At 39.2% G+C, this 20533-nt stretch overlaps 1 protein-coding gene across 1 annotated transcript in view; it reads left to right on the top strand.

Moving 5' to 3' along the window:
- The first annotated feature begins 3358 nt into the window (after positions 1 to 3358).
- ZDHHC13 (zDHHC palmitoyltransferase 13) overlaps positions 3359 to 20533 on the top strand; it is a 39463-nt gene continuing 22288 nt past the window's right edge. The window contains exons 1-7 of the mRNA XM_078383161.1: positions 3359 to 3511; positions 7425 to 7561; positions 8333 to 8455; positions 10527 to 10604; positions 12363 to 12507; positions 16319 to 16383; positions 19108 to 19270. Coding sequence (XP_078239287.1) covers positions 3491 to 3511; positions 7425 to 7561; positions 8333 to 8455; positions 10527 to 10604; positions 12363 to 12507; positions 16319 to 16383; positions 19108 to 19270 — 732 coding nt within the window. The 5' untranslated portion in view covers positions 3359 to 3490. The remainder of the gene's footprint in view (positions 3512 to 7424; positions 7562 to 8332; positions 8456 to 10526; positions 10605 to 12362; positions 12508 to 16318; positions 16384 to 19107; positions 19271 to 20533) is intronic.

The raw sequence follows: 20533 nt of genomic DNA, 5'->3' as shown, positions 1-20533 counted from the left end.
TGCCTAAACCCACTGAGCAGTCCAATGATCAAATATATAAATTGTATGAAGATGCAGCCTTAGTACCAGATAAGCTTTTGGGTTACAGATTCTACAAGTGAAGGTGATGGATCTCTAAATAGCAAGTAAAACAAAATTAAAATAATAAAAAAAGACAAAAAGGCGCACCTTAAAGGCCATTATATTTTAATGTAACCTTTTGTGGACCTTCACCCACTTCTTCAGGTACAATATAGATATCACACAGGAAAACATTCATACCAAGCTAAGGGACAATGACGTATTGCTGCAATTCTTGCCTTCAATGATTTATCACCAATTTTTGTTGTTCAATTCTTTTCTTTTTTTATAACATTTTATTAGTTTTTCACTATATCTACATTCAATTCATGCTTGCTAAATATTGTGCTCCATGGGTTTTCTTATAATCATCTATTTTCGCGTCTTTGTGATTTAATTCCTTCTCTGATCTAGCCTTTTATAGTACAAATTCCATGTATTAAAGTATTCTGAATCTTCTTTCTCTCTGCCTCAGTGTAAGTCTATCCATTTCTGCACAGTCTAAAATCTTCTTAATTATCTCTTCTTCTGTTGGTTTTTCTTTGTTTTTCCAATGTTGTGCAAACACAATCCTAGCAGCTGTCACAATATGCAGTGTTAGGTAAACCGATTGTTTATCAAAATCCTCTGGTAAAATACCTAATAAAATAGTTCTGGTTTAAAATGTATAGATTTTTAAGCATTTTAATCATGTGTGTATTTGAGTCCACCCCCCCCCTTTTTTTTTTTTTTTTTTTTTTTTTTTTTTTTTTTTTTGCTTTTTCACATGTCCACCATACATAATAGCCTATAGGTACCTACTTTTTGTTTTACAACATTTACTAGACATATTTGGAAACATTTTTGCAATCCTGGCAGGTGGTAAGTGCCATCTATATAAAACATTTTACTGTATAACTATTTTCTTTATACAAAGTCGCCATTGTTATTTTACAATTTCTATTCCACAATTACTGCCATTTCTCCAATTCAATATTGTGTCCCAAATTTTTAGCTATTACTGCCATTTCTCCAATTCAATATTGTGTCCCAATTTTTTAACTCATTGTACCATTGTTTCTTTAACCTGTTCATCTTCCATTTTCCAATTCAAAAGCAGTTTGTATAGTTTCTTAGTTTATTGTCTGAGGTTAACAATATTTGTTCAAGTAGTATTTGTTCTTTATAAAAGCCATCTTTAACATCTTTGTCATATCTAGATTGAATTTGCATTAGTGGCCACCATAACAAGCCTAATCCCCAAGCAATAAATTCTTGTTTTGGTTTTAATTTCCCTTCTGTATCTAGTGTATCTTTATAGCATAAATGTTCCTCAAAATTCCTGAGATTTTGGTGCACAAATGCTTCCATGGGTGAAAGCCACTAAGGTAATTTTATGTACATTTTCTTTTTTATCTTTTCCCATATTATTAGTAGTGAGTTTCTGATATACAGTAATGAATTTGAAAGTACAGTACAGTGGACCCTCTACTTAAGGAATTAATCCGTATTGGAATGGTGGCTGCAAGTCGAAAAGTCTGTAAGTCGAATCTCCATTGACCTACAATGCACTGAAAACCGATTAATCCCATAACCAGTGGTTTTTATTCTATTTTTATTCCATTTTGGTTTTTTTCTGGTGTGTAAGTCGATTCTCTGGCTGCAAGTCGAATCTAAATTTTGCAGCCAGAGAAGTCTGTAACTCGAAAAGTCTGTAAGTCGAGCCGTCCGTAAGTCGAGGGTCCACTATATCTGTGGGTTTTGGCTTTCTCGTACCATAAAAAGGCATGCCAACCCAATTGTAGATCATGTCCTTCTAGAGCAGTCTTTTATTCCCCAAAGTGATCCATTCTTTAAGTCAAACTAAAGTACATGCTTGTTAATATAACTCCCAGTCTGGGAGTCCAAATCCTCCTTTTTCTTTAGATTCTTGTAGCATTTTCAGTTTTATTTTCACCTTTTTCCCTTGCCAAATAAACTTTAGAATAATCTTATTTAAATCCTCAGAATAGTTCTTTTCTCCTTTGATTGGTACTGTCTGGAACAAAAAAAGTAGTTTTGGTAAGATACATATTTTAATTGTCGCTATCCTTCCTAGCATTGATAATTGTAAGTTCTTCCATTTTTCGAAGTCCAATTTTATTTAAGTAATTTTACATAGTTGTCTTCTTTGATGGTTGCACATCTTGCAGTTAGATATATTCCCAAATATTTAACCTTTTTGACTATTTGTAACTTTGAGATTTCTGATACTGTAGTGTAGAGGGTTTTTTGCTTTGCTGTTAGATTTTTTGTGATAACTTCATTTTTTTCCTTGTTGATTTTCAGTCCTCATACTTCACAACATTCGATTTTTTTCTATTAATATTGGTGTTGATTCCAGTGGATCTTCTAAGATAAATACCAAATTGTCTGCAAATGCTTGTAGCTTTCACATTTTATTTTTGCTCCTTTAATTTCCAGATCCTGTCTCCATTTCTATTGAGCACTTCCAAGGTCAAAATAAACAGCAGAGGGGAGGGGGGCATCCTTGTGCCTTTTTAAAATCTTAATGTCTTCAGTCCATTCACCGTTTATAATTATTTTTGCTGTTTGATTCTTATATATTTATTGTCTTAATTACATTTATAAACTTCTCTCCCAGGTCCATTATGTTCAACTGCTGATATAATAAATTGGCAGCTAACATTACTGAATGCTTTTTGAGCATCAAGGAATAGTAATGCCATTTGTTTCCCTGCTTTCATTTCATAATATTACAGTATATCCAAAATTATCCTTAGATCATGTCTTAGCTGTGGTGTTCAGTTCTTTTAAAGTCTGGTAAGGCAAAAGCTTTTCTCTGAAGGAAAGGGAAGACTGTGCCAGTCAAGACCTTTCACATTCTGGTAAGCTAAAATGTAGGGCCACAAATTATGAAGAGACTCTAAAAGGCTTTTTAAAAAGCTGCACTTCAATATTCACACAATGGACTGTTATTACAGTATTATTTTGGTGACGCTACGCGCCCCCTGCTGGATGCCCACCTTTAACTTAAGCGGGGCTGCTAAGGAGAGGATCTTTAGGAGGCCATTAACTTATCAGGTTGCCAAAACGAGGAAGGGCCTTTTTGGGCGCCTGACAGCAACAGTGCCATCCCCGCCTCTTAACCTCTGAGGCAGTTTCGATGCTCCCACCCCGGGTCCTTGCCTGCAGCAACGGCACCTCGCTGGTTCCAGCCCGCGGGCCATCTGGAGAAGGCGGGCAGGCGGCTTCCGTGCCCGCCGACTGCCGGCCGCCTGCAGGCAGGCGGGCGCGGTTGTCGTCCCGGGCTCCTCCTCTTTCTCCCGTGGGGCGGCGGGTGGGGCGAGTGAGGGAGAGTATGTGTGTGTGTCTGTGTGTATCGGAGGTAACCAGGAAGTAGTGGTGGGGAGAGTGGCGTTTCTGAGAGGCCGCGGCAGCCTCGGCAGGCATGGAGGGCGCCGGCCGTGAGGTGAGCCGAAGGGGTCCTAGGCGGCAGGCGAGCGATGGGGAGCGAGCGACCGGGCGGGCGGCGGGGGGGGGGGGGAACGGTTTGTTGCGACGTGTGGAGCCCGGCAGAGGCCTAAAAGCGTGGCGACAAACCCGAGGGCTGGAAGGGGGGGGCACGAAGAGAGGACTGGGGTGGCATGGCGTCGTCAGGCGAGCTGCTCTCCCCCTCCCCCAAGCAAGCGTCTCTTGGCCAAAATAAAATTAATTATTTCGAAAGAACCAAGTTGAAGCTAGCCGGAGGTTGTGCGGGTACTGTTGTTACAGCGCCTTCCTGAACTCGCATGGAAAGGAAGACCGTCCTTGGCATCCGTGGTAAGAGTTTCAGGACACGAAAGGGCAAGCCTTCCTGACGCCCTCTCCTTGGCTTTGGCGTTTGTTGTTCTTTTTTAAAAACAGACGTTATACAACGAGAAACTCCTTCGACCCACAAAACTTACAAATATTTTTTTAAAAAGTATAGGGCGCTGTGAGCGATGGTATATCCAATCTGTATTAAATAAACTGCATTCCTGCTTAGCTAGATAGTTGGGTCGCGCCCATGTCTGGCTCCATTCAGAAGAAACACGTGTTGAATCAGCGCATTAGTGGGATCATGCTGATTTCGTCTGGCTCTGAATTTGTGTGGACCGGCTGACCCCAGCCCCTGACGCTAGTGTACAGTATACCGTACAGTATACTGCAGAAATGTCTGTAGAGATGAAGCTTTCACATGTATTGTTTATTGGGTTCTGAGTAAAAAGCAGATCCATGAAATCAAAAACTGGATCCTCATAATTTTTATGTGGAATCCTCCCCAAGACATCATCCCATTAATAGATCCCATCTATGCCATAGACTGTGCACCACGGAAATAATGGATACATCAGCACATGGTGTTGCTGTGGTGGAAAAACGGCATGGCGTGGACCCTCATTGATCCATGTGATTTTTATGTGGGATCGACTGTCAAGTCACAGGTGTCATTTGTGACTACGGATTACACCACAGAAATTGTGGGTCCTTCGGCACGTGGCTTTGTAGTAGTGCAAAAACAACAATCCAAGGCACAGATTATCATGGATTAACATGATTTTTATATAGGATCCTCCCCAAACAACAATCAAATCAAAGGTCCCATATGTACATACAAACTAGATCTCACATATCATGTGACTTTCAGCATATGGCTTTCGAGCACATATTTTTGTAGCACAGAAAACATGAATCCAAGGGTTAGATCCTAATGTGAGATGTATGCCTTGCACTACTTCAAAACCATGTGCTGATGGATCTATTCTTTTTGTTGTGTAGCATTTGGGCATAGATGGGGACTATGATTGGATGATGGTTTGGGGAGGATAACTCATAAAAATCCCACATAAAGATCATGTGGATTCATGAGGATCCGTGACTTGGATCAATGTTTTTGCACCACTGGAAAGCCATGGTCCATTTTGGACAAGACCTGGAATGCTCAAAGGATGGAACTGCCATCTGTACAAAGAAAGACTAAGGTTTTATGGTAATTTTATTTTAGAAAAAAGATGACAGAATGGACTGTAAGGGGTGCAGTAGTAAATCATGTGGAGATAAAGGAGAGAGAAAAAGAAACAGTTAATTGATGGATCTGACTGATTGATAGGTTAAGAAATGACAGAAAGTGCTGTCAGCAATAAACTCTAGCTTCCCTTCTTTTTAAAGATAATGTTGCAGAGGTGTCTTGTTAGCTGTGGATTATGAAAGCATAACAGAGGTAGCATGTTTTTTTTTCAGGAGATATAAACTATGAGTATTCCCAAAGGCCAGTGTGGAATAGCTTGTCAACCTTAATCTGAACCTCAGCAAAGCTTTTCTAATGAAAGAAAACCAAATGATTTCCCTCTCCACTTTTGAGTCAGAAACAGACTGAAAAAGACCTTGTGGTTTTCTTTTTCGGGATAAGTATTTCAAAAGTGAAGATGCCTACTCAGCTGAGAGTGAAAACCATCTCTCTCTTTCCCTCCCTCACTCTCTGTATATACCTTAATCAAGGTTTGGGAACATTTGGCATCCCAAATATTTGATAATATTCAAATCCCATCCTCTCGACCCTGCTTGACCAACAGTCAAGTATGATGTGACTTCATTTCAACAACATTTGAAAGACCAAAATGTGCCTGCCTTTGACTGAAACAATTTTACTCTTACCAGGGCAACATAGTCCCCACTGTAAAATGTTGTCAGTGACATCTCTTACTTATTTAGAAAGCATTTTTATTTCTCCTTCTACCCTTGAGACTTTCCAAAACTATGGCCTTTGCTCTTAAGATTAAACATGAGCTGGTTCTTTATGGTCTCTGAATGCACACAAATGGATTATCCTGCGCAGAGGTCCTTGGAAACTTCTAGAGCTTCTACACATGTTTGCTAGGACCTCCCTCCCAATGCCCATGTTCTGCCCATGGCACAGACTGCCTCAGTTCCTTTTTTGCTGCTGCTGCAGCTGCATTTCAGCAACACAGCTCCATTCGCTTTTCTAAAATAAAAATAAGAAATTTTGAATCTCATTCTCGAAACTTCCCTCCTTCTAACAGTGATTTTTTTAAAAAAGAGAGAGAGAGAAGAGGGGAAGAAGACAAAGACAGAGATTCCCCCCTTCTTCTCCTCAGACATTTTATGGCCTTTTTGGGCCTTCCAAGCACTTCCAGGTGCCCTTCCAAGCACTGTATGTCCTGTCCAAATAAAATAATTTTCACATGAGCTTTCTTTACATGTCAAATTGCTATGGGACATTCAAGAAAAACTGTCCCTTTTAGGGTTTCCAAAAAGGGCTCTCCGCTGGTAGAGGCAGAAGTGCTGATATTGGCAGCAGAGTTTTAGTCTGTGAGCTCGAGTCTTCCTGGAAGTGCAGCCCAGAGAAATTAAGTCAATTGCTAGATCTCATTTGGACCTGGAAGTTTCCTAAATCCAAAATGGGGAAAAAAGGGAAAGGGGAGAAAATGGTTTCTGAGTTGTCTAGCTGTTACAGTGATGCAAAATTGGTTCATATATTACAGTGCAGGAAAGCTTTTGACACTCTAGGTTTGGACTTGAACTTCAAGAGGCCTCAGCCAGTAAGTTCAGTGGTGAGGGACTGTAGGAGCTGCGGTCCAAAAGCAGTCCAACCCAAATATCTTGGATGGAGTACACCAGAATTCGTCCCTTCTGACTCTTGCCTTGGGCTGAGACCCAGGAGCTTCTTGGGCCAAAGGAAATGTGGAGTCTTGCCAGGAACTCCACTGTCATAGACAGGCTTCCCAATAAATAATTAGCACACTAGTTAATTGACTAGTTGCTTCCAAGTGACAATTTTATTACACACTTGTCCTGCTGTAACCCTGGCATTTTTGTAGTTGGGAGGTTCCAAACTGTATGCGCCACTTTCTTTGTTGGGGGACTTGCTGTTTTTTAATATGTGGCGTACCTTTTTGAGCCCGAGTGCCCAAACTGGGGTAAAAAACACAACAACCCAGTGGGCATCGGCAGCATTGGAAGTGGCGGTGGCAGAACCGGAAGTGGCAGTGGAAGGGGAAATCCCAGGCACGGAGGTGCCTCAGGACCCCACTCCATATTGGCTGCCAGGGCGAGTTGCTACGGATCCTGGCCAGCTATCTGTTGAAGCGCCAGCACCGTGGGTGCAGCCTCCTCCTCAAATTTGGCTGCTGGGGGGAAGTAGTGATCCAGCAACTTACGGCTCACGTGCCCACAGAGAGGGCTCTGCGTGCCAGCTGTGGCGCACATGCCATAGATTCACCATCTCTGACATAGACATTTTATGATTAAAATAATGCCCCAAATCGCATGTGAGTGACATGTACTTTGTGGAATGTTTCTGTATGAAATCTTTATTGTGACAAATTTTGATTGTTAATCAACAGTGTAAAAATCATAGCCACGGTGCCCTTCACCATCATGGTTGGCATAACATGTATGAAGATAAGGATCTAATAAAAGAACAAGATGTGCTGCCTTTTGTGGAAGACTACAGTAATTTTGATATTGTCAAAGCTACCCAGTAAGTCTCTTGAGTAAGATAATTAATTGTTGTTAAGTAATTTCATGTTTTAGCACTCTTCTCAGAATAATAAATGTGTTAGCTTATCACCAGATTTGTTATTGTACCTCTCAGTGACACCTTTAGCTGAAAGTCTAGAGTATGCCAAATTACCTTATCTATTTGCAGATCATCCGTTTTCATTTTATATGCTCAAATTTGACATGTGACTTTTTATTTTAAATATTTATTTGGTATTATAGCTAATAAAACTATATCTGCTGAGCATTTGCAGCTTATAAACAGTTACTGAAACTTAACCTCAGCAGAAAAGAAGTTGTGTATGTATCCTATTGCCTATCCAATAACATCTAAAATTCATTCTCAAAACACACTACTTATTTTTAAAAGCATTGCAGTTAACATAAACTTAATTAACGCATGTATGATTAAAATTATAGATGAGCATCAGAAATGTGTTCACGTCCATAAGCAGAGGAGTGCTGCGCCAAAGCAGAATGAGATTCAGCAGTTTGTGATCTAAGTATACAGCAGTGTAGCCCACATTAAATAAACAGGTGATATTATGAAGTAAAAGCTGAGCTCTCTGGTAAGGCAGGCATACGGAAATTAATTGGATTTCAGAGGTAGGAAACCTTGGGTATGCTAATAGACAAAGAAAATGCTGTTAAAAACATTGATGATGATCATATCATTCCATTGTTCCACTGTTTGGCTGTAATACTTTGTTATACCCCATTGCTATTCATGCTCATCTTTGCCTTATTTCAGATACGGCCTGTTGGAACGATGTCAGGAGTTAATAGAAGCAGGTTATGATGTAAGACAACCAGACAAAGAAAATGTAACTCTTCTTCACTGGGCAGCAATCAATAACCGTTTGGATCTTGTAAAGTAAGGTCTTGTCAGTATTTGCATTTGTGAGTGTAAAGAAATGAAATGATTTTATTATATGTCATCTATTGTTGATAATTAATTTTGTAAATTTTATGCAAAATAAATTTAGCAGAATACATTATTTCATTTTGGAAATACCCCTGTCCATATTATGCATAGGTTCTGCTGGTGAAACTTCATTGTATTACACCTTATATTTGTTACTATTACCTTTCTAAGACCTTAGGCCATATGTATTTATTACAAGTAGTGTTGAAAGCATTAGTTTTCAGTAACTTCCCGTATACCATTCCAGAAATTTGTGCTAGGAAAAGGGCAGGCGCCTAAAAGCCTCTTGCATGGGACAAAGGCAGTTCAGTAGGTACTCTTTGTGAGAGTGTGGATATAATAGCTAGAAGAACCTTTCATAATCAAAGGACAATTTAGTTTTCACATAAAACATTTGTCATAAGTAAATCTCTTTTGCGTTCACAGTGTATTTAGTCTCTAAATGTCCTCAGAGTGGGGTGGAAGTGCTAATACAATTAATATTCAGTGTTTATGATGTTCTGATAATATGCTACATACGTATTACAGTACTGCATGTGTAATTTTTTTAGTATGAAAATTACATGCCCAACTGGCAGGCATTTTGCAACAAAAGTAGGAACAGGGTTTTTTTTTTCCTTGAGCTTCACCCATTTAAGGTGCAGCCTAATCTTGATGTTTTTCACTTTACAGCTCCCCAATTGGAGTGGGTAGATGAGGCTGTGCAACCTGCTGCTAAAAAAGTTGAGAGGAAAGGCTATTAATTTTTAAAAAATGAGAAATTAAGTTGCCGGGTTCAACTTTGTTTCATTCTGGAAATTAATGGTTTTAGATCTTTGCTCTGATTTAGAAATTTATATTAGAGCCAATAATGGGCTCCTATTAAGTCTTGACAAGGACAAGGTTTAGATACTCATTTTATTCTTGATACTAAATCTTATCTTATTTCTCTGAGAGGAAATGATATTTAGTGAGGAGACTCATTCTTTTTGGAACTTGTGAGCTGGATCTAAAGGGACTCTTCTGTTAGAGCTGCAACAAAATCTAGTAGCACTGTAGTTTGAAAAGTTACAAAAAATGAAATTTAGTCTTCGAGGTTTCACTGTACTCTTTGTTGAAGTTTCACAGACCAACACTGCTACCTCTTGGAAACAGTGACTAGAGATTAATGTAAAGCTTCTTGTAGCCACAGAAGGGTTGTTTTTGACTTCATGAAGGACAGTTGCATCAGCAGAATTACTGCAAATTTAGAAATGTTTCTCCATTTACAAAGGCTCTTGAGAAGTGTCTAAAAGTCTTATACAAAATCATTATCCTTCCCTAGCCTGGTGCTCTCCTTCCTTAGCCATCTTTTGGGGCTAAATTGCTGACATACAGTGGTGCCTCGCTTGACGAGGATAATTCGTTCCGTTCAAATCGCTGTTAAGTGAAATCCTCGTCAAGCGAAATGAAAAAGCCCATTGAAATGCATTGAAAACCGTTTCAGTGTGTTCCAATGGGTGAAATACCTCAGCGGCCAGCGAAGATCCTCCATAGGGCGGCCATTTTCGGTGCCTGTAAAGTGAGGAATCCATCCTAAAACACAGCGGGGAGCCATTTTAAACAGCGGGTGACCATTTTGAAGACCCAATGATCAGCTGTAAAGATCGTCGTTAAGCAAAAAATCAGTTCCCGAAGCAGGGAACTGATTGTCGTTAAGTGATTTTTGCCTATTAAAACATTGTTTTGCGATTGCAAAAGCGATCGCAAAAACTTCATCATCAAGCGATTTCCTCGTCTAACGAGGTAATCTTCAAACGAGGCACCACTGTATAACTCTTTTGTCTGAGTGTATTATTATAAATAATCTTACCACTTAAAAAATACTGCAGTAGACAGACATTTCGTCGTGAATTTATTTTCAGAACAAGTGTTTGTCTCAAATGAGGATAACTTTGTCTCCCACCTTAAAATTCCTCAGTCAGGCATTAGAATAACTCTCTTCTCTCAATATTCACTCATCATTTATTTATAATATGGCTTTTTCTTAATTTTTCTATAGGTTCTTTATTTCCAAAGGTGCCATTGTGGATCAACTAGGAGGGGATTTAAATTCAACTCCACTTCATTGGGCTATTAGGTACAGATTTTAGCAATTGCAAATCATCCTTTTGACTGCTTGTGTGTGTACATACACGGTTTCTTCTGTGCTGCTGTGATGAGTTAATATGGAACATAATTTTGGTATTATGAAAAGAAGTTTGCTAAAATGTGTAGCTTTCATGTGTAAATCCAAGTACTTATTTGATGACATTCTAGCAACTGAGATTCTGGACTAAGTCCTTAGATGTGTGAACAAAAATGGGAAACTTGCATGTTGTCTACTATACTTACTTATTATGTTGAAAGGCAAATTAGAGCTATGAAAGGCCTCATAGCTCCCAAGTCAATCTCCAGTTCTCTTACATTGCAACCATTTGGTCAGAAACTCCTGGTAGGCCACAACTACATACCACATCTTTATGTATGGCAAAGAAATTGACATAATTTATAAGCATATCCTGAGTGTTTAAAAAAACAGGGTGAAAAATAATAATAATTGAATGCTGTCAAGTCCATTCTGACTCACAGCGATCCTTTTCAAGGTAGAGAATACACAGAAATGATTTACCCTTCCCTTCTTCTGGGGTGCCCTGGGACTGTGCAGCATGCCCATGGCTGGCTTTCTTTCCAGGAGGCACAGTGGGGAATTGTACTTTCAAAATCTAGCTCTGTAGTCAGTTACATAAACTACTGAGCTATCCAGCCAGCTAGGGTAAAAATCTTGTTTGAATTAAAATAAGCCTGATCTGCCTCTCTGTGTGTAAGAATTTGTCATTGCACTGTGTTATCAACAAAAAGTTGATTCCAGTTGATGAGATATTTGAATAGTTTTCTGAGCTCAGAAACTAGAGAAATGAAGGTGCCATTGCCCTCATGTCCTAGCTGTAAGTTTCCCATAGACTAGTAGTCGGCAACAATGAAGGACAGGCCTTTCTTGCATTCTTATAAAGTACAGTGGTGCCTCGCTAGACAATTACCCCGCATGACAGTTTTTTAGCTAGACATTGACTTTTTGCGACCGTTATAGCGATTCACAAAACAGTGATTCCTATGGGGGAATTTCGCTGGACAATGTTTGGTCCTTGCTTCGCAAACCAATTTTCGCAAACGATTTTGACAGCTCCCTCCGCACTCGCAAAACGGGTGTTTTCGGGATCTAAATTTCGCAAGACAGATATTTAAACAGCCGATCGGTGGTTCGCAAAGCAGCTTTCCTATGGCCAATCTTCGCTAGACAACGGCGATTCTTCTCCATTGGAATGTATTAAACAGGTTTCAATGCATTCCAATGGGGAAGTGCTTTTCGCTAGACAATGATTTCGCTAAACAGCAGTTTCAGTGGAACGGATTATCATCGTCTAGCGAGGCACCACTGTAATTAACTCTTAATCATGAACTCTCTTCGAATACATATTTGTTTTTCTCTGTACTCATGTCCATCACATTAATTCCTTCATTCTTTTATTTCATGTTCTCAAGAAAAAGTGAACTATTCAGTAAAGAAGAATAAACAAGACATTTATCCAATTTTAATTTCTTGCTCTGTTTTAAAATGTTGATATAATTGCATACAATTTTCCAAATTGGTACAGTAATTGTTTGTTAGCTTTATACATTAGTATCCCCCTACCAGGTTGTGCCACTTCCATCATAGGAACATCTCGTTTGTAGTTTTGTGTTTACCTTTAGCACACCATCTTAAATTACAATTTTAAAGCTGTAGACAAAAATAAAATTTTATATATTTTACATAAATAGTGTTCTTAAAAAAATAAAATCTTCTGTCTTTTTCCAGGCAGGGACATTTATCTATGGTCATATTGTTATTAAAATTTGGAGCAGACCCAGCTCTTATTGATGGTGAAGGATATAGCAGCCTGCATTTAGCTGTACTGTTTCAACACATGCCAGTCATAGCTTACCTCATATCAAAGGGTCAGGTATGTTTTTAATCAGTTATTTTCTAATGATAATTCAACTTGTATGCTATTATATTACCTTATAGATGAGAGATCATATTTAGATTCTCTTATGTGTACTGTTACACTGTTATGTGTACTGTTTTCCATAGTTACATAAGTAAAAGTAGTGATTTTATTGTCAAAACAGGCCTTTGGTTGAGTCCATTTGTCAGAAAGTTCATCTTTGGCCGGGGGAGCACTTGTGGTAAAGGCGGGAAAAAGGCACGGAGGCTCTTCGAAAGTTCTAACATTAACATTTTTATTGGTAACATTTCTCAACTGGCCAGAATCAAATGGATCCTGCAAACATTCGTCCGATAACAGTTTGTACTTTTTGGATTTAACAACTAGAGGATATTCGAGCTCTCCTAAAAGGGAGCCGGTCCAAAACGTTCCCGATCTGTCAAGGGGCGGAGGGGAGCACTCCGAACGGCGCATACCATCTCGCAGCACGGATGCCTGGCCCAATCCCCTTCTGGTGGTTTCTTCTGGAAGGAAGGTCCAGGCCGGATTACCCTCCTCCCTCCAGGGTGGTTCCTGGGGTATACAACAACGGTCCATTCCAGAGGGTCATAGCCCCTACCTTTCCCTCCTGATAATATAGGATCCAGCAATAAACCTCCACCTGAAGCAAGGTTGGGGAATGCCTCAGTCATTCCCTGCAAAGGTACTTGTCCGAGAATGGGCTCCGTCTGTACCCCTCGATGTACCTTCCCTTCCACCTCCGAATCTGACCAAAGTCTAAAAGTACGCACGCTTTTTTCCCCACTTATCTCCTCCCACACAATGAGGTCACGTTCCTCCCCCTCCTCATCAGCCAGACAGACTTCGGCAGGTTTCACCTCAACTCCTTCTGCCTCCTCTATCTCTATCAGAACCCCTTCTGCACACCCACTCTCTTCTACTGTCTCTTTCTTCTGGGAGGACGGCACACTCCTTCTCACGTTCACACCATTTAATCTTCCAGCTGTCTGTTGAAATCCAGTTACAAACTATATTGGTATACCAGCTTTAGAGGAGTTTGGTACAATTCATCAAGCTCCTGGCCTTTTTATTAGTTCCTAGCACCTTATAGTTTTGCTTGTAATCTATTAACTATTCATAACAACAGCAGCAATGTCAACATCAGCTAGGAGCCAAAAGGAAAGGATCACTTTAGTCTTCTATACTTTGATATGGAAGACTATGGATGGATGGTAACCACTGCTATCAGCCATAGCCCTCAAATGGGCTAAACAGCAGAATACCATCAAATAATACCTTCCTCAAAAAGGTATTAAGGCCCTCAATCACAGGTAGTTTTTAGATGGCCAGAGATTCTTAACAATTTCTGTCTGAAAGTTAGATTAAAAATCTGAAATGTATGAAGTATGTGTGCTGGTTGTATCTCAAAGATTGTGCATAAAAGATATGGGGTTACAGACATTTTCCAAAAACTTTGATACTCACTACTATGGATAATAGTTGTGTCGTACTTGATGTCAACGATAACATCATAAGATTCAGATAATAAAATAAAGACCTGGTTGAAGATAACAGATTGACATAATTCATTGCCACATATGTTGAAAATGGATTGGAAATACAGAAATTTCAAGCATTTATTTATTTATCTATCTCCCTATGTATCTGTTTGTTTGTTTATTTACCCTCCATTTGGCAGCCACGGCCACTTTAGCAATATATCTAGCAAAAAGCAGCAAACGTCTTGGGTTCAATTATGTTTTCACATAAATGTTCCATATAATAGAAGATAGCTATTTAGGTATTTTAGTGAATCTTTTCAATTAAATGTGCAGAATAGGAATCAGTTCTGAAATACAGCTGAGATCATTCTTTATTACATCACCCCAAAAGGAAAATGTAGAACAGTGGTCCCCAACCTGGGGCCTCCAAATGTTCTTGGACTATAACTCCCAGAATCCTTCACTACCACCTCTGCTTGCCAGGATTTCTGGGAGTCGAAGCCCAAGAACATCTGGAGAGCCAAGGTTGATGACCACTTTTGTAGAATGATAAGCTTTATGAGCCACTTGGCTAACATTTTGTTAAAGATAAAAGAAAACATAATTTGTAGGAAATACAGAGAAGGGACAGTGCTTTGGATTCATTCAGAGGAGAATTTGGAACCAAGAAAGCACTAATCTGCCTTCATATTACTTGAGAGGGGATGCCATTCTGTGAATGTTGATATGCATATGTACTTTACTGACTGTGAGAAAGTCTTTGACAAAGTCCAGTAGGACATGCTAATGGAGTTACTGGTACCATATTTTTCCATGTATAAAATGACACATTTTCTTAAAATCATTAGAGGGAAAAATTGAATGTCATTTTGTACACAGAAGGAGGCGGAAGCAAAGGAGCAGCCTCTCGTTGTTGTCCATTGACTGCTGCCGCCACCTGATTGCCTCCTCCAGCACCACTTGCAGGTTCCCTTTGGGCAGGGGACAAGGTGGCGACGTGAGCTGGAGGTGAGCCCTGGCAGGAGGAGGAGAAGATGACCGGACGGCAGCAGCAGCAATCAATGGGCAGCAGCGAGAGGTGGCTGAGTGTGGCTGCTCCTTTGCCTCCATCTTCACCTCCTCTTCCTCCTGCTCCTGCCTCCTCGCCTGGATTGCTGCCTCCAGCACCACTCGTGGCTCCCTTTAGGCAGGGGACAAAGTGGTGATGTGACTGGGCGCCGGAGGCAGTAAGAGCAGAAGACGGAGGCGGAGCCGCCCCTTGCGGCTGCCCATTGACTGCTCCTCCACGTGTGTCAAGGGACAAAATTAGGGGGTCGTATACATTGGAGGGTCATAAACATGGAAAAATACGGTAAATATGTGTAAATATCTTCAATGGATATTTGTATAAATAGAAGTTTGTACTGACAAAAAAAGGTAGCAGTTAAAGTTGAAAGTCAGATGACAAAGGACATAGAGATACATATGAAGAAGTGTACTACAAGCATTTATACACTCAAGACCTCTTTTTTTAGTTTGTTGTTCCACAACATCTTAAAAATTCTCATACTGTTTCAGATGACAGCATAATTATTGACAGAGAGGGTTTCAATAACATCTGATAGACAGAAAAGTCAGGTAACAAAGGTTATACAAAACATACGGTGAAGCAAATAACGAACACAACATTAAAACAAGCATTAAGAAAGCCAAGTTTGTAAGGTAAAGGTAAAGGTTCCCCTTGACAATTTTTGTCCAGTTGTATTCGACTCTAGGGGGCGGTGCTCATCCCCATTTCCGAGCCATAGAGCCAACGTTTGTCTGAAGACAATCTTCCGTGTTCACATGGCCAGTGCGACTTAGACACGGAATGCTGTTACCTTCCCACCGAGGTGGTCCCTATTTATCTACTTGCATTTGCATGCTTTCGAACCGCTAGGTTGGCGGGAGCAGGGACAAGCGACGGGAGCTCACTCCGTGGCGTGGATTCGATCTTACGACTGCTTGGTCTTCTGACCCTGCAGCACAGGCTTCTGCGGTTTGGTCTTCTGACCCTGCAGCCAAGTTTGTAGTGATCAGTAAAAATCAAGCAGCTCAAGAAATTGAATTAGAGATTCAAAATAATACTGTAGATTGTCTTGAAAAATAGAAGTTCTTGAAAATGTAGTTGAATGAACAGTGAGATCATAGACATGCAATAAAATCACAATAGAGATGGCCTTGAACAGCTTCCTATGAATGATAAGTGTAGTGCACGAAGGAAACTTAGAATGTTATTGAGATGTAGCTGTAATGAAATACAGAACCTTCATTTTCTTAATTGTTAAATGTCTTCTCATATCTAGAGTGTTGATACAACTGATCGCAATGGACAAACCCCTCTAATGTTGTCAGCCCACAAAGTAATTGGGTGAGTAGCTATAATAATTAATGAACAGTGCAGTCCTTTCAGTGAGATATGTGCCTGAACAGGTATACATATAATTGCAAATTTAAGCCTGCTGTATTTTTTAAAGCTGCTGAACAAATGTTTCAGGGAGAAATAGCCAGTGACATATTTGTTACCAAAGCAGCTGTTCACAGCTGATTGCTAAAATCCTGAGAGCAGTGTTTATAATGAAAAATATGACAGAACATTAGATGGATAACTTTTGTGAGATCAGTACACCTATATTCAGCAATTATTTCTCTATTGCAGGTGAGATCTTTCTGGTAAGAGCGTAATGTAATGATTTTCCCTTTCAGTAATTTTATTTTTTATACAAGGCTTATTATTTGGCCTGTCATATGCAAAGTCTTCTTTAATGGGGGTACATGTTCAATTCTAAGTTAAATTACAGTGCTAGCTGTGTAAGAAACTTCAACATTAGGTATATCTTATGTGAGAATTTTAATATTTCCAGCAAAAGTCTTTTAGTTATATCACATTTTTCTAAACAAATATTTTTCCTTTAAGTTGTGTATCATCTTTCAGGTTTTTTCCAGATAACAACTGTAGTATTTGTATGACAGACCCTATTCTTAAAACTGCTGTTTAGTTCAAATAGCTTCATAATTTAAATTGTGCAACACTCTGATACAAATAAAGAAAGAATATATAATGAAAAGAATAGTTTCAGTAGACAAAATTACCTGTCAGAGATGTATGGAAGTACAATCATGTAAGAATATTAGGGCAAATGAGTACAGTGGGAGCTGTGTTAATTACTATTGCACCCTGGTCTTTTAAATGAATAATGAATCTTCAGTAAACAATTACAAAAGATATTTCTTTTCTTTGAGCAGTGTAATTGGTTCAGTGTTGATTCACTGTATACAGTGTTTAGATCTCTCTGCATGCCTAAATATATTGTGTGTGGGAGTAGCATTCCAGGGATGTGCCATTTTTTGGACTCCAACTTCCATAATTCCAAGAATTCCTGAGACAAAATTCTGAGATTTCGAACAGGCCCACGCCTACATTCCACCCACTATCACCAGGGCCTTTCCCCCAGTCTGCATGATTTTCTCAGGCCTTAATGTACAAAAAAATGGAAGTTGCCACAGGGCTTCCTGGGAGCAGTTGTTCTTTGTAGAAGAGCCTAAGGGGCAGTGAGACTATCACTGTGGCAACTTCCCTTTCTATACATTACCAACAGGAAGGAAGGCCCAAGACAGCCATGCAGCGTGGGAGATGGGCAGTGGTGCAGGTGAGTCAAATTTAGATGTCTGCAGGTGTAAGTTTGTGAGCTGGAGAATTCTAGGAATTGGAATCTGGAAATTCCGTTATACTAGACAAATGTACAGGTATATTTATAAATATAATTGGCAGTAGGTTTATATGATGAATAGGCTATACCCTAGAATCTACCTTTTCCTTCCTAGCATTTAGCTTTGTTACTTGAATAAAACGCTTTTGTATGTTCAGAACCAAACTCTCATTATTATTTAATTTATGAGTATCTTGGAAGATATTAAGTAATCTACAAATAGAAACACTACACCCTTGTCATGCAAGTGTGTGCAATACCACATATTATAGAAGGAAAAGAAACCTCACTCAGCATCTAAATGTAAAATAGATAGCAGCACGAGGCAAGAAAAGTGGCTAGGGCACAGTAAAAAAAGACAACACCAAATAATTTTAAAAGTTTTGAGGGTGATTGTCCTTTAGGCTAAAGCCTCTCCTAGTGTTACTAAAGATCAGTGGCTTGGTTTAAGGTGAAGTTACCAGAGAGGCAACTAGGGAGTGCATGACCTGCTAGTGTGAAAATTAGTGGAATGGTCATTGCTTCCTCTGAATAGTACATTGCATAATCCAAAAAACCACAAGTGGCACATTTCTAGCTCTACAGATCAAAAGATACTGAACAATTATTCTGTCTTGTCCTCCTATATGATTTTTTTTGTAGAAAGAAAAAAGATGTCAGAATAAGTTGAAAAAATAGGAAGGTTACAAGTGAAAGAAGACATCATTTGGACCCCTCTGTAAAATTCTAATAATGAGGCAGAGCATTGGTATTATTAAACTGCCATCTGGATTCAATCCATGACCTTTCCAGTTTAAAAGAATATCAAGAAATAGGTGATAAGACAAATCTGTGCTTGAGACCTTGGGAGCAAGGTCACAGTAGATAATGGTGGGTTACAAGAACAGATAGTTTGACCTGATATAAGACATTTCCTATTTTTCTAAAAAAATAAAATCAGATAGGAACAAGAGGTAGCTGTCATTCTAGCAGTGGTTTTAGTGCTATGTCTAAATAAGTTCACCTTCCCTACTTCAGCATAGCTCCACTGTACTTTAAAAAAAGGAAAAGGGGTGTGTGGAAGTATCAGCAGGTGAAATGAATTTCCTGTGTCTGGAATAAACATTCAGAAAAATTGGTTCTGAGTGTTTTATTTTAGATATTTAAATGTTCTAGTTCTGAGCAAATAAAAAAAAGAGTGTGGGACTTCAAAATATATTATACTTTAATGAACCTTTTGGATACGTTTGTATTTGCTATAAAAAGCTAACATGATTACCACTCTGCAATTTTTCCTAGATACTACCATGCTAGGATTACTATTAACAATGATTTTCAATATGATTTTTTAAAAAGTGTGATACTTGCTCTTTACTAGCTTGTTATGTGTCCTTATTTTCTTCAAGGATGGAACCTACTCGTTTTCTATTAAAATTTAATCCCTCTATCAGAGCTGTTGACAATGTAGAGAAGAATACTGCATTGCACTGGGCCATTCTCGCAGGAAATGTTAATGCTGTAGATTTATTACTAGAAGCTGGGTCTAGTCTGGACATCAAAAATGTCAAGGTATGATTTGGTTTTTATCATTAAAGTTCTTCCTTGGCTATTATAATTGTAGGTAAATTTTTAGAGTTTAAGTTTAGGACTTCTCTTTCCAACTGCAGCAAAAAAAGGTTTTGCTTTCTGTTTCAGAATCCTAAATCAGAAAAGTTTGTTCCCTGTATGGTGCCGGATTATCTACAAAAACATTTTAGTACTGTTACAAAGATGAAAGGCAAATCAGATGCATTTGAGTGTTGATGTTATACAGTGGCTAAGAAACCGAACCAGGCAGTCCCAGGTTCACCGTTAACTTTTCAAATGCCTTTAGATAGTGCATAATTTCTTCACCTTAGTACGTACAGTGGGGTCTTGACTTGAGAACTTAATCCGTATTGGAAGGCGATTCTCAAGTCAAAAAGTTCTCAGGTCAAATCTGCATTTCCCATAGGAATGCACTGAAAACCATTTGATCCATATCTGCTCTTTTCCGTCCATAGAAACTAATGGGAAGCTGCTATTCCGCCTTCTGCCACTAGAGGGGGATATTTTGTTTCTTTTTTTTCCTTAGGTCAAGAAAGGTTCAGGGAAGGCAGGGAAAATACAGTCCAGGCAGTACCAGGCAGTCTGAAGACTGTCTCCCAGTCCACTCTCTAAACGCTGGGAGGAGTGAGGAAGCAGACAGGCACCCTTTTCACTGGCCAACAGTTAACGGAAAGTTCACATTTTGCACTTTCCCTGCCTCCCACGTGGGTTTTTTTCAGTTCTTAACTCAAATCTAAGTAAGTCAAGTCAATATTTTCCTATGAGAGTGGTTCTTAAGTCAAAATGTTCTTAACTCGAGCCGTTCTTAAGTCAAGACCCCACTGTATGTGCAGTATGTGGATAGTAAAGATCCTACCTTGCAGAGTTGCAGACATAATGTTCAAAATGCTATGTAAATATTGGCTGGGATCCATCTGTGGTAAGTTCTGTGTACCCAGGAGGCCTCACACTCTCCATGCTGCAAACTACTTCTCAGTTTCAAATCTCAAGTTGTGATATGATATGGTGATATACTATTTCAAAGAAAAATGTCAGCATGCCCAAAGCCTTAGGCACCTCTCTTTGACTGGTGCCTGTTAGTTATTAATATTATTATTGCTTCAAGAAATAGTGTGAGGCAAAATATTTATTTATTTAAAATATTTTTACCCTGCTTTTCTCCTTGAAAAGGACCCAAGGCAACTTACAACATTGAAAGACAATATTTAAAGCTGAAAACAATGAGTAGACAGCGATGGATAACAA

Source organism: Pogona vitticeps, chromosome 1 (genome assembly GCF_051106095.1).
Source record: "Pogona vitticeps strain Pit_001003342236 chromosome 1, PviZW2.1, whole genome shotgun sequence".
NCBI lineage: Eukaryota > Metazoa > Chordata > Lepidosauria > Squamata > Agamidae > Pogona > Pogona vitticeps.
Note: the sequence above shows the minus strand (reverse complement) of the source record. Positions and strands in the feature narration are given on the sequence as shown.